We start from the raw sequence: 14,174 nt of genomic DNA, 5'->3' as shown, positions 1-14,174 counted from the left end.
CAGTTGCCAGCTATCATCTGCATTTACCAAAAGCACATCTTGGTCCGAAAAGCTTCCAGATGGGTGCTCGATTAATGAGCTAACTGGCTTGGCTTCTGAAGTTTGTTATTTAAGTCATTTAAATAACCTGTGATTTCAATCAGAAAGACTAACTCACAAATCTGTTGGGGCTCTACTTCAGCCAATGACAAATAATCTCTCTTTAACAGTCAAAAAATCTGCTATTGCTCATGTTGAAGGTCATAAAAATGTTTCAGTATTTTGCCCATACTCAGCCATTTCACTCTGTAACGGTAACTGAAATTTTCATGATTGGAGCATACATCATCCAAATATTGATTGAACTGGCAATGATGTAGTGCATGGGACTCTATAAAATTGTTGCTGAAGAATTGTTACAATAGCTTTCTCAATATTTAATTCAATAGATTTTTCATTTAATATGCCAATAAAATCTTTTCACGAACCGACCATCAAAGGTGCCTAATCATAACGAACTCCAGATAGTTGTCTCCATGGTAAATTGAATGTTTCACTAATTTCTTTTTTTTCTATACTTCCAAATGTATTTCATACAAAACTGCTTTTTCATATGATATTCCTTCACAACAGACAGTGATTCGCCACACAAGCGAATGGTTTTATTTCTGTAAATGATAAAGAAATAATCCTCCATTTCTCCTGGCAACATTCAGCATGTACTTTCCTCTTCTTAATGCTAGACATTTCTCAAATTCAGTAATGATACAAAGAAACACTTGCACAAATTAACAAACAACTTGCACAGAACTATGTTTAAGCCAACAACAGATAACTAGTTTGTTCATGAAGTTGCTGCTGCTGTTCAAACCAGCAATTTTCAGAAATAGATGGTAATTTCTGAACTAATGTCACCTGCTACCATCTGTGATCTATCACTGTGTAGCAGACAGACACACACAAGCACATGGGCCATAACTTGTGCTAAGCCTGAAAATGTGTGTCTTTCTGTTGCTCAAATGCAGTCATGCTGAAATGGATTGCACATGTGCAGAGTAAGCATTTATCTTTGTCATGAGCTGCAAAAATGATATGAGCCATTTGAAAATGTTTCCCTGGTGGAGTGCAATGCTAGCACCTCACTCCCTCCCCACAAATTTGTTCAGCGGGCCAGACAGAAGCCAATCACAGGCCAGATCTGGCCTGCGGGCTGCCAGTTGCCAAACACGGATTTTAAATTAAGTGCAGTTTTCAGACCCAACACTCTTAAAATAAATTACATTTCAAAATAGTGCTTCAAACTGTAGATGACACCAACGTTTCTTCAAAATAAATCATAAATGGGCAATTAAATCAACGTTATCCATCATTACAAAATCCTGTTGTCTGCAAAGAGTGTCTTACTTAATGATCTTCATTGTAAACCCTAAAAATTTGACTACATTTATTTTGAAATCAATGCTCGAATTACCTTCCTCACTGTCTTCTGCTGGCTCACCTTTACTGTCACCATCTTCTCCACTGTAACTGAAACCAAAACAAGTTTATCTGTGAGTGTGTGTTCTGAAACTGCTGAGGAGAAAAAGATACAGATGTTAAGGTGGAACAGCAAAATAGGACCTACTCGTAGGCACCTTAAAAGAAAATGTCCAGATCAAAGATCAGTTTAACAAAATAAACAACTTAAGTGAAACAATTAATTGCAAATTATTAACACTAACATAAGCAAAGATAGGAGCAGATAAATATTCAAAACATTTGCTAGTACAAGTCTTGACCAAAAGTCACATCTAAACATCCAATGTAACAAAAGATAAGACCTTGCGCTAAACAGATATGACACTGCTATTTAGCTCATTAAGGCTGCATTATAATTTTCCACAAGATGAAAGCATCAAAGAGAACTCAAATGATACATATATTTGCCTTCAAAGTAGCACTACTCAATAACTGTTGGTTAATTGTTAGGCTATCACATAAAAAATATTAATGTACAAGACAAAAAAGAACTGAAGACGGTATATAAAAATAGTGCATTCAGGACACTAAATATTTTAATTTTCCCTCATGAACAGGATATACCTTACTCACTAGAAGAAACAGTATAGTCTGACCTTGACCCAGGAAGGAAAGGCGAGCATCATTCTGCAATTTCTGACCACTGTTTTAACTGATGTTTCCTAGACCCTGGAATATACTGTCTACAATAAGCCCACTGAATGCTAATGCATATTCATCTTATATTACAATATTACTCTGGGTTCACAAGCGCTATAGCCAACACACTTCACTAATTAAGGGAGCTGATGAACTGAAAATTACTATTAGAAAAATGTGAGGCCACAACACCACAATACTGACAGATCCTGAAAAGCAGTTAATACCATCAACTTTGACAGCGCTTGGAAAAATATGATGGTTAATATTTTCAGATGGTGTGCTGAAGTGATGTGAAAGCTATTTGAGAAACAGGCAGCAGTACGACTGCGAATTAAGTATTACTGCATACCAGTTCTTCCAAGAGTATCACAAGGCTCAGACCACAACAAGCTATTGTTCTCATTTACCAATGACATCTGACTAGTGCTATCTTCTTGTAAATATCATTTTTATTGCAGTGACCTCCCATTTTACTTGAGATCCAAACCAGAAGACATCAACACTGTCATTATCCAAAATGGCTCTGAGCACTATGGGACTTAACATCGGAGGTCATCAGTCCCCTAGAACTTAGAACTACTTAAACCTAACTAACCTAAGGACATCACACACATCCATGCCCGAGGCAGGATTCGAACCTGCGACCGTAGCGGTCGCGGAGTTCCAGACTGAAGCACCTAGAACCGCTCTGCCACACCGCCCGGCATCATTATCCATATGAATGGTATCTTTCTTCGGTGTTCATATGGGCAAATAGCCTAAATACTGAAAAGACAAGCAATTTTAATATACCATAAGAAGTTAATCAGCCCAGAATTCTGTGAACAACTGTTTCCAGTTGTTCTCTGTTGTGCTATAACACCATATTTTGGATGAGCACCTCAATGGGAAGAAAATACTGTTGCCATGTGTGGGATGACTTCTGTGGCTAACCTTTAATATGGGCCATCCACACACTGCACTTGTTTGCAGTATAGCAAGACACGGATTTATTAGTAGAAAATACAGAATTTTAATATGGGACTATGGGTCCACCTTTATGGGGTTGGGGGTTGATTTGGGGGAAGAGACCAAACTACGAGGTCATTTGTCTCATCAGATTAGGGAAGGATGGGGAAGGAAGGGGAAGGAAGTCGGCCGTGTCCTTTCAAAGGAACCATCCCAGCATTTGCCTGAAGCGATTTAGGGAAATCACAGAAAACCTAAATTAGGATGGCCGGATGCAGGACTGAGCCATTGTCCTCCCGAATGCGAGTCCAGTGTGCTAACCACTCTGCCACCTCGCTCGGTTCCACCTTTATGCAAAACACTTGTGTTATACCAAATAACATAAGTGTTCTGCATCAAGGCAGACCTACAATCCCATATTGTTTTTTTATGCAAATACTGACAAATGGGAGAGTTTCAAGATAAAATTACACAGATATTTGTTTGTTATGATTGACACACACAAATTATACACATTGTGATGAGGGCCCTCTGTTCATTTTCTGCTATTACAGCATATTGGCATTTGTATGTTAATGATTTATTCTGAATGCCAGAAAGTGGTGTTGGTGGCTGACTGATAAGAAAACTCTCACTGTATGGGTGGCCTTATCTTCATTTGCTGCCATCTTGATGTTTCCATTATTGATGCATATATTATTGGATCTTAATATCTCTTAACCTGTCACAGTACTGGATGTGAAAAATAGGTAGTAATGTAAGCTCCCATAATACCTGTATCAAGTGTCGCACAGGAACTTCTAACAGTGGAGTTATGGGGTCATGTCCCACCATCCCAAAGAAAAGCTGAACATCTTGGAAAGCAACCATAGTAGTTGTTGCCACATTTCATGTTCTTGTAAGTAACCAACAAGAATATCAAATCAGATGATGTAAACATGAGATAGCACTCTCTTTTGAGGAGAAACATGATTTCCGTCTGTTGAATTTTCACCTATGGCAAGCAAAGGACTTTTGTTCCAGTGACCTTGTTCTTGGGGATTACGAAAACAATATGGTGAAGTCATTCATATCGCATAGATTCACAGCCAAAGAACAAAAATGTGAAAGATGTGGTTGAGCTATGAGACTCATTGCTTCTAAGAAAGGTACTGACTTGAAATGGAGTTGCAAAAAGGAAGACCGCTGAGTAAGCTGCAGCATTAGAAACATTCTTTGTTTGCAGGAAGCAAATTAGGTATCACAAAAATTTTGCAGTTACAATATCTAAGGGTTAAACAGGGTAGACTTACATAGGTGAACTGCATATGACAAAAAAGACGGTAGTGAATTGGAAAAGTCTTTGTAGAGAAGTGAGTGTGAAACAAGGAGAAAAGTTTGGTGAGCTAGGTATTGTGGAAACTGACAAAGCAATTTTTGGGAAGAGACTGTTGCATGGGCTAGACAATGTATGAACATGTTCGATAGCTTCTTCATGTTCTCACGGCGTAAAGACTCTTCTGTAAAATTTCGGGCATGCAGCCACATAAATTCAGCTTCTTCTACTATTTCAGCTGAATACTGTCCAGCTATCTTCAGAATGAGCCGAGGTGACTAATGCTCCAGCACTTGCTCCGTCGTTTTAAACTCTAGAGCCCAACCACTGCTTATGTGGCTACAGACTTACAACCAAATAAATCTGCGGTGGTAGAGCACTGTATTGACACTAGGCACTCTATGGTTATGATAATGTCAAAATTTTAGCCTTGACTTCATCTTTCTGGGACTCAGTAGTGAAAGAAGCAACTGAAATTCAGTTGGCAATGAATTTTATTAATAGAGAAAGTGGCTTCAGCTTGGACAAATCATGGAATCCGTCAATTTCTGTAATTAAATCACGAAGACATCGTGATGACACAGCTCTCCGTGACACATAGATATCACTGTGTGGATTGACTGCGCAGCCATAGATTTAATTTCCATGCATATGCTACACCTCTTTCCGTCATTCCTCAGTTGCACCTATATTATTATTATTATTATTATTATTATTATTACTATTATTCACAGGAAAATACAGGATGTAATGTGATAATATTATGAAAGGGATGTTGCTACCCACAATATGACACAGATGCTGGGTCACAACAAAACAGGCACAACAAAAAAGACTGTCAGAAAATAAGCTTTTGACCAACAAGCCTTCATCAGAAATGGACCCCCCCCCCACCACCACACACACACACACACACACACACACACACACACACACACACACACACACACAGTCTCTAGCTGCTGAGACAGACTTACTTTCTGGCAGTCTTTTTCTTGTGCCTACCTGCAACTCAGCGTCTTTGCTATATGGTGAGTAGCAATTATCCTTTTAATATTATTGGAGATGTGGTCTGTATGTGCGACTAAGAAGGTCTTTCTGTGTTTGTCCTTTGTGTGTTTCACTTCATTTTATTTATGAAGCATCATCAGTGGCCTGTAACAAATGAAGTTTCATAAACAAAAGGAAGCAAAATGCGTATGGCATAAAAATAGCTTTCTATTTAGTTCCACAGATGGACCATATCCCCAAGAATATAATAATTATAAAACCTGTGTTTGTGTGAAAATTCAATTTCATTGCACTACGATACATAGTAAGTCATAGAATGTTATTATGTTAAAATGCAATATTTGTTTCTCCCACAATCCAGACTAATTCACTGGCTATAACAATCAGCTTCTCTGCCCTCTTAGGTTCCCACAAGAACTCATGGCAGGCATTTCCAGCAAACAGCTCAAAATAAGAGCATGGAAGGCTCTTTGTAAATTTTCAGATTTCCATGTTTTCCAGATGTTCCAGAATATTTTCCCACAGAAGGTGTAACGTAAGCTTGTGCAATAAATCATTTCAAATCTCCATTTACTGGGATATAATCCAACATGGGACAAGTCACAAGTAGTTGAACATTTTAACAGAACTAATCATGAATGCTTGTCTGTTGCATCTGTAAAATCCATGATTGCAGTCAGACAAGATAAGTGAATATCAAAGTAATGTTTACTTCAGCAACTTGTGTGTGCATACACTCCAGTACCTCCCATCACAGATTAAATACCTATTGTATCATAATAATCGCAAGTCTTACTTATCTGGTTTCCCAACTGTTCCCATCCATAAAAGTTTTCCAAAATACTCCTACATTGCCACTTCCCCCCCCCCCCCCCTTTCTGGAACAGGCTACTGTGCACATTGCACAAAATTTGATATACTATTACATTCAAGCATAAGGTAACTTCCTTTTGACAACATAAAACTTTTCTATAATGAAAATTAACATAGGTAGCCATTTTTTGCTGTCAAACAGAAAGTAAATGCTTGCAACTTCTGCAATTTACACTACTGCTCCTTTTTGTTTCTTAGTCAGTCATGCCACTTTCTTTCCTCCTCCTCCACTTCTTTTATATGCATCTAAAAGCCCTTCTCACTTGCACTGTTGCCAGTGCCCACATTTGAGAGTTACCAGCCAGAAATTTATCATTATTAATCTACTTTTCACAAATAAATATAAACCTTTTTTTCTGCTATAGTTATTGTTTTCTATTATTAGGCCTGTGACAGAGAAAAATTCATTTTCAGTTGCGCAATGGCAGGAAGTTAGATAAGGCTGTTGCTGGGCTGTAAATAGCCTTGCGGAGCTGGTATCACTGTGACTCTGGCTTGGAGTTGTGCATGGGCAACAGCATTTAGTGGCTCACAATCGGGCATCACTATCATTCTCGCCATCGCTTGTTCGCGACTGTGTATAAGGTTATAGACAATGTTGAGTTGAAAACTGCTGTTATCAGAGCGAAGAATAAAGTTAAAGGCATCGCTTCTCGTGCTGTTATTGATGGACAATGTGTGTTTTTAGGCTGTAGATTTGATTTTGCTGTAACTCAGGCTTTATATTGGTTACCACTGCCAAACTGTTGTCAAGAACAAAATTGATCACCTAGTGGCACAAAATCCATCTGAGATGACATACTCAATTTCAAATGGCTACTTCACAATCTCAGCCATCTGGATCCTTCCATCCACCACTGGCTTCTGTGAAGTATGCAGATGGGAAATATCCTTGAAACACATCCTCCACTCCAGTAATAGTCTTGGACTCAATCTCAGGTAACCCACTGCTCCCACATCCCCCATCCAACAGCTTCCCTATTCTCCATCCAGTCACCCCCTCCCAATTCACATCCCCACATCATCTTTGGTGTGTGCTGCGTCCCACCAACTGTTACAATCCTGCCACCCCTCCTTCCCCACATTCCTAGCAGGCAAACCAGCCATCTCTCTCCGAACCACAAGCCAAAAACCCTTAATCCCTCTCCCTGCCTCCCTTTTCCTCTAACCACTCCACCTGACTGGCACTAAACCCATCTCAACCAGCCAGCCCACTTGCCACTTCAGCACTGTTAGGTCAGTTGGTACCATGTAGAGGCCTAGTGTGTGTGTGTGTGTGTGTGTGTGTGTGTGTGTGTGTTACACCAGCTCCTCACAGGATAACTCTGAAAGCTACCAGTGTTCTTCCTTTTTTGTGTGCCCATTGATGAACATTCTTCTTCCCAGTTCTAAGGTGTATTGGAGGTTAAACGGTGGATTTACCATTAACTTAAATGTTTGTAGCTTTATTACACATGTGATCGCAAGAAACAACACACAGGACTACATTACAGCCCTTACAAAAATGTCTGTTGCATACATGACTGCACATAATGCAAGTTCTTGCTGGATGTTTTTTCTTTATATTAGGTAGAATAAGCAATGCAAAATAGTGTTCAACTTGAAGCCTCGGATTAGTGCTTGAAGGCAAATGATCTACTGCTTTTGAGGCAAATTCATCTTTTTCACGTTTTGAAATTACCTTCTCAATAACAGCAATACAGAACTACAGTGAATTGTTCTTACTATCTTTAATGAAGAGGACAAATGTATACCAGAAAACAAATTCTGTAAGTTATGTAGAATTTAACTACTACTTTTCAGAGTTGCTGGATTGTTTGGTAGGTGCTGATAACAACCTTATCAACTCCACTCATCATGTCATTGTTGTGCAGCTGCTACTGGCTTTGACACCTCTCCACATCTTGTGACAGTTTGTGTCTCACAGCTGTGAAAGTTGATCAAGAATACACACCTCCCTTCTCTTTCTATCAAATTTTTGTTACGGCCACACAGTTCCATACGTATCAGTCCTGTGAGAAACCAAGTTGGTCAGCCAGTAGAGGAAATTTGTGATAATTATTCACACTACGGAAATGACCTTTGTTTATAAATGGTTTCATAGATGTCATTACAATATTAGTTGACAGAGACATATGTCTGTATTTTCCAGAAGTATATAATGAGTTTCCACACATACACATTTCAAGACTCTCAATATGAAGCATTGCAATTGATGTTGTACAAAGGCAGATTAGGTTGAGTGCAGTCTTATCACTAAAGATAGACTGAACCCAACCTAATCTGCCATTGTACATCAACAACCTATGATTTTCTTAGTATGGATCGTATAGATGATGTATATGCTCAAAATGGTCTCTAGCAGCAGTCAAATGATTGCTGCTGAGCAAGAAGTGTCAAACTGGAAGCTCTATCAGTCCAACACTTAACTATTAACATAGTATAAGGATCTTGCTAAGATGCAAGAATAAACTCAGGATTTTAGGTTTCCATTAAATTTTAGTATATGAGGTAAATTGTGACTTTATGTTAAATGGTTAACGTGCCAGTGAAGAGCGCACAACTGCCAGTTCAAGAACTTCTCTCTTTTATGGCTGTTAAGTCTTTTGTAATAGAGTCCTCAGATAAAAAAACTCTTCGTTAATTCCCCGCATCAAATTATTATTGATAAAGTTAAACCATCTCTGTCTGAAGGTCAGACCAAAACTTAAATTATTAACTACAAAACGATGGATGGTAATTCCCAAAGAAGCAAAGGTTGGTGTTTCACAACTGTAACAGCATTCACTTTATGGTGTGGCATAAGAACCTTCATGTACTTGAGATCCACATAATTCATTTTTGCTTCTACTTGTGGATTAATAGTTTCATCTCAGTTGGAATTTTATCTGAAACACATTTACCTAGAGTTTAACACACGATTAATAATCTTACTTATTGTGAAGGCTCGAGTCCAGGGAGATACTCCGATCACTCGAGTGAAGCTGAAGAGTTCTGGAGAAGTCGTCACAGCTCGGTTGCAGAGGGATACAGGGAAGCTGAAAAGAAGAGCAACATTTTTCTAATGACAGAAGATTTTCCTGTCATCTGCAGTAATACCTTATTTACAGAATTTTGCAAATTAGGTAAGAAGTAGTAGTGAATCAAGTGCTCAGAACAAAGAAGCAACATCCCATGAAGTATACACTGGATCAAATATAGATAAAACATTTAGCTACCAATAATATGGAATGTGAAATACTTGAGAACACTAAACATACAAAAAGCATACATTTGATTCCCCAATATCTACCACATTAATGAAGAGTGTAAAAGCTTATTGACGTAAGTGTCAAAATTGGGCAATTAGCTTATTTTTCCTCCATAGCCACTGTACTGATGCTGAGCTGTACGATGCAGCTAGAAATTCAGATAACATTTAGTTCTTCACAGTGTCACCAGATGTCAATGCTATGTCCAGAACTAACAGCACACCAAAATATTTGAAATGCGGAGTATTACTGGCAGCTTGTGTATGAGACCTGCACCTCATAATTCCAACTTACATCTGTGTGTGTTGTTGATATTTCAGTTTATTTGAAAATATGAAGGAGAAAGTGAAAAGGAAGTTGATTTTATAAGTAGCATTCTAGCATTCTAACATTCGATCTTAGTTATGTCTTAATTACGAACATGTTGAAGGTTCTGCACTGCCCAAACTTATTCACAGCAGTATATATTAGCACCGTCTGTTACCTTTTACAATTTAGGAATCTACGTGGCAGGCATTTCATACTAAGTCATTTGTGTGTGTGTGTGTGTGTGTGTGTGTGTGTGTGTGTGTGTTTTCTTCTTATGTGGGGTAATGTGGCAAAGGCTAATGTGGCACAGGCAAGAACCAGTTAGTTTCGTGCATAATAGGGGCCCCCTATATGGGACTCTTCACAAACTACAAATGTAACCTTTGTGTAGGTAGTAACAACTCTGCAGGCCAGCATGACAACAGAATGATATCACAAAATAAGATCCAGGTGTCTTATTACAAGAAAAGTTCCTACAGAGATCATCTTGAGTGGGAGAAGCAGCATTTCTGAAAAATGGAATCACTATCAATCACTTGAGATATGCAGAATGTGCTTGTTTTTTTGTAGCACCCTTAAGTGAAAAAGAGAAAAAGAACATTCATGCAATACTTGAATTTTTTTGTGAATAAGACAATCTTATAACAGCACTATATTGGACTTTGATCACATAGAACAATGCAACATGGACACAGACCTTTTCCGATTTTTAAAAATTACACAAAAATCTACTTCATACAGTTTTCTCAAAATTTTGTTCTACTCAAACATATTCCTCACTATCAATGGATAACAAAAGAATTAATAAGGAATTTGTTTAAGTTATTACTGCCGCACAGTTTTCCTGCTCTCCTGGAAAAACAAATGGTTCTGGCGCTCAGTTAAATTAGCTTTTCCAATATACATTTATACATTCTGCTTTGGAAGAAACTTCAATGGATAATAGTATAAATCAGAATCCACTCTAATGAGGCATAAAAGTCGAATAATTAACCCCATGTCAGCATGTATACTACTTTTAAAAATCTTACACAGTCATCAGAGCCTGAAACAAATATTTTACGCGAAACCTATCATAAAATTCTCTGACAGCTGTCTGTGAAAACTGTGAGAACCTTAAAATGCAAGGGTGAAACATCAAAACTTAAGCTCACATAATATGAACTACAGCATGTACTGCTTTACAAATGTATTAACTATCTTGTGAGAAAATATTGCAGTCTCATACATAATGGCTGCCATTACATAATTTATTATTTTTAATAAAACCAATGCATAGATATTTTACCTTCGCTTCACGGCGATGGCATGGATGATTTTGTGATGGTAAGTAACTGCAGACTGGATCTGACAAACTTGAGGACATCTTTCGTCTGGAGGTGCATTCGCCCATTCTGACATGGCCGTTACATTCTGGAAGTTTTGGGGAAATGTCTCTGGCTCTTTTTGGCTCCCATGATGATCCAGCTGGAATTCCTCCATTTCCAACACCAGGTTCAGATTCACTTCTCTGTCTCATACGTTTACCATCAGTGCTACCTCGTAATTCACGCAATTTACTTCGGATTGCTTCCACATCACGTAAATATGTGTCCCGAACATCACTTGGAACTTCCTGAAAGGGAAGTCTTGAGTAAAAGTCATCATCAAACACAGGACTTTCATTTCTAGCCACATTCTGTTTAAGTGGAGAGCTATTATAACGATTGCCACTGACAGAAAATGTTTCTGATGGTGAATATACAAAATTATTGTGGGCACCATCCCCCCAAGGCTGGTTATTAGATGGAAAGTTTTTCCTACAGTGAGCTTTCGAAGGTTTCCTTTGAGAAGAATTTGGCACAGGTCTCACCCTCCCCAGACTAGGATCATATGTATCACAGGCTTCATCCAACTGCCTAGCATTCTCACCCAATTGTTGAATCAAAGTATTGTGTGTTAATCTGCTGTGATCATGAGTCTTTAAATTATGGTGGTTTGTTGGTAGAAGCCTTTCTCTGAACTTTTTTACAGGTGAAAGAATTCTATTGGGCGGAAATTTATGTTCTATACCCATATCTATTTCCATAGGCTGTATAAATGGTTCTGATCGTGAATACAATTCTTCATTTACATCATTTCTACAAGGATCCTGACGGCAAATACGGTTGTGAGAATCATACTCTCTCACTATTTTTCTCTTCCAATGCTGAACGTCATAGCTTGTCTCTTGGAGTCGGTTATGTTCTCTCAAGGGATCTGCTTCTATTCCCTCACTCTTGCTCCTTCGACGTACACATTTAACACCACGTTGCTGATCACAAGCAGGACAACTTGCATATTCAATATTGCACTGTAAACAATTAAATGTACTTTTAACTGCTTTATTACACTCAAACACTGTTTCACCACTATGGTAAGCTGAGGCCATATTGCCCAAGTGCACTTTCTGAACATATGGTGTTGCCATTTTTTTTTTTTTTTTGTTTGTTGATTACATCACTGACTGATTATGGTTGCAATATTACTGTTAAAAATTTGGAGATGGACCTTCAACATAACCTGGAAAAAAAAAAAATAAAAGATGGATTGTTACGTTCACTTCAATTCCAACAACTATTTTCTATATACACTATGTGATCAAAAGTATCTGGACCCCCAAAAACATTTGTTTTTAATACTAGGTGCATTGTACTGCCACCTACTGCCATGTACACCGTATAAGCGACTTCAGTAGTCATTAGACATCGTGAGAGAACAGAATGGGGCGCTCGGGGGAGCTCACAGTCTTAGAACATGGTCAGGTAATTGGGTGTCACTTGTGTCATACGTCTATATGTGAGATTCCCACAATATTAAACAGCCCTAGGTCCACTGTTTCTGTTGTGATAGCGAAGTGGAAACATGAAGGGACACGTACAGCATGAAAGCGTACAGGCCGACCTCGTCTGTTGACTGACAGAGACTACCCACAGTCTAACAGCATCGTAATGTGTAACAGGCAGACACATATCCAGACGATCACACAGGAATTCCAAACTGTATCAGGATCCACTGCAAGTACTATGACAGACGGGAGGTGAGAAAACTTGGATGTCATGGTCAGGAGGCTGCTTATAAGCCACACATCACGGCAGTAAATGCCGAACAATGCCTAGCTTGGTGTACGGAGCGTAAACATTGGACAAGTGAACAGTGGAAAAAGTTATGTGGAGTAACGAATCATGGTACACAATGTGGTGATCCGATGGCAGGGTGTGGGTATGGCGAATGCCCGGTGAATGTCATCTGCCAGTGTGTATAGTGCCAACAGTAAAATTCGTAGGCAGTGGTGTTATGGTGTGGTCGTGTTTTTCATGGAGGGGGCTTGCACACCTTGTTGTTTTGTGTGGCACTATCACAGCACAGGCCTACACTGATGTTTTAAGCACCTCCTTCTGCCCCACTGTTGAAGAGCAATTCGGTGATGGTGATTGCATCTTTCAACACGATCGAGCACCTGTTCGTAATGCACAGCCTGTGGCAGAGGGGTTACACGACAACAACATCCCTGTAATGGACTGGCCTGCACACTGCACAGAGTCTTGACATGAATCCTACAAAACATGTTTGGGATGTTCTGGAATGCAGACTTCATGCCAGGCCTCACCGACCGATATCGATACCTCCCCCCTCAGTGCAACACTCCGTGAAGAATGGGCTGTCATTCCCCAACAAATCTTCCAGCATCTGATTGAACATATGCCTGTGAGAGTGGAAGCTTTCATCAAGGTTAAGGGTGGGCCAACATCATATTGAGTTCTAGCATAACCGATGGAGAGTACCACAAACTTTTAAGTCATTTTCAGCCAGGTGTCTGGATACTTTTGCTCACATAGTGTACTATGTGAAACTGGTAAACATTACAGTAACTTATTTTAAACTTGCAATCAAATTTTTTGGTCATTCGAAACAAGTGTAAACAGCTTATCATTGCATGTGTACTAAAACACATTGTATATAAATATTGTGATATGCCTTTTATCACTCTTAGAATGGTTAAATACATATCATTAAATTTTTTTTACACATGAGCACCTATGCTTAACTGTAAGTCTTCTTATGGAGCCAGATCTCTGATTAAATAAAGGTAATGATGGGTACCTGAAATTCAGTCACACCTACGAAGAAAAACTTTGCGGTGGTCTATTCAACCATAAGGTGATGATTATAATATCTTATTTCTTTGTGGGCAGTTTACTTCTATTCAAAAACTACTTTGCAGTATAGGACGAGCTACAATGATAAAACCACCTCAGTTCTCCTCCGTATTCCATGTATCAGCCAGACATTTTATTTTTTTGCAATAA

General features: G+C 38.8%; 1 protein-coding gene across 6 annotated transcripts in view; it reads right to left on the bottom strand.

Moving 5' to 3' along the window:
• Positions 1-14,174, bottom strand: part of LOC126458060 (tubulin monoglutamylase TTLL4-like) — a 255,365-nt gene that overhangs the window by 211,096 nt on the left and 30,095 nt on the right. For all 6 annotated transcript variants that reach the window (XR_007585569.1, XM_050094857.1, XM_050094861.1 and 3 more), the window contains exons 2-4: positions 11,135-12,387; positions 9,221-9,324; positions 1,451-1,506 (exon numbers count right to left, since the gene is read on the bottom strand). Coding sequence is in view for 5 of the 6 variants with exons in the window: in XM_050094857.1 (XP_049950814.1) it covers positions 1,451-1,506; positions 9,221-9,324; positions 11,135-12,295 (1,321 nt within the window). In the remaining variant the exon portion in view is untranslated. The remainder of the gene's footprint in view (positions 1-1,450; positions 1,507-9,220; positions 9,325-11,134; positions 12,388-14,174) is intronic.

The sequence above is a fragment of the Schistocerca serialis genome, chromosome 2 (genome assembly GCF_023864345.2).
Source record: "Schistocerca serialis cubense isolate TAMUIC-IGC-003099 chromosome 2, iqSchSeri2.2, whole genome shotgun sequence".
Taxonomy (NCBI): domain Eukaryota; kingdom Metazoa; phylum Arthropoda; class Insecta; order Orthoptera; family Acrididae; genus Schistocerca; species Schistocerca serialis.
Note: the sequence above shows the minus strand (reverse complement) of the source record. Positions and strands in the feature narration are given on the sequence as shown.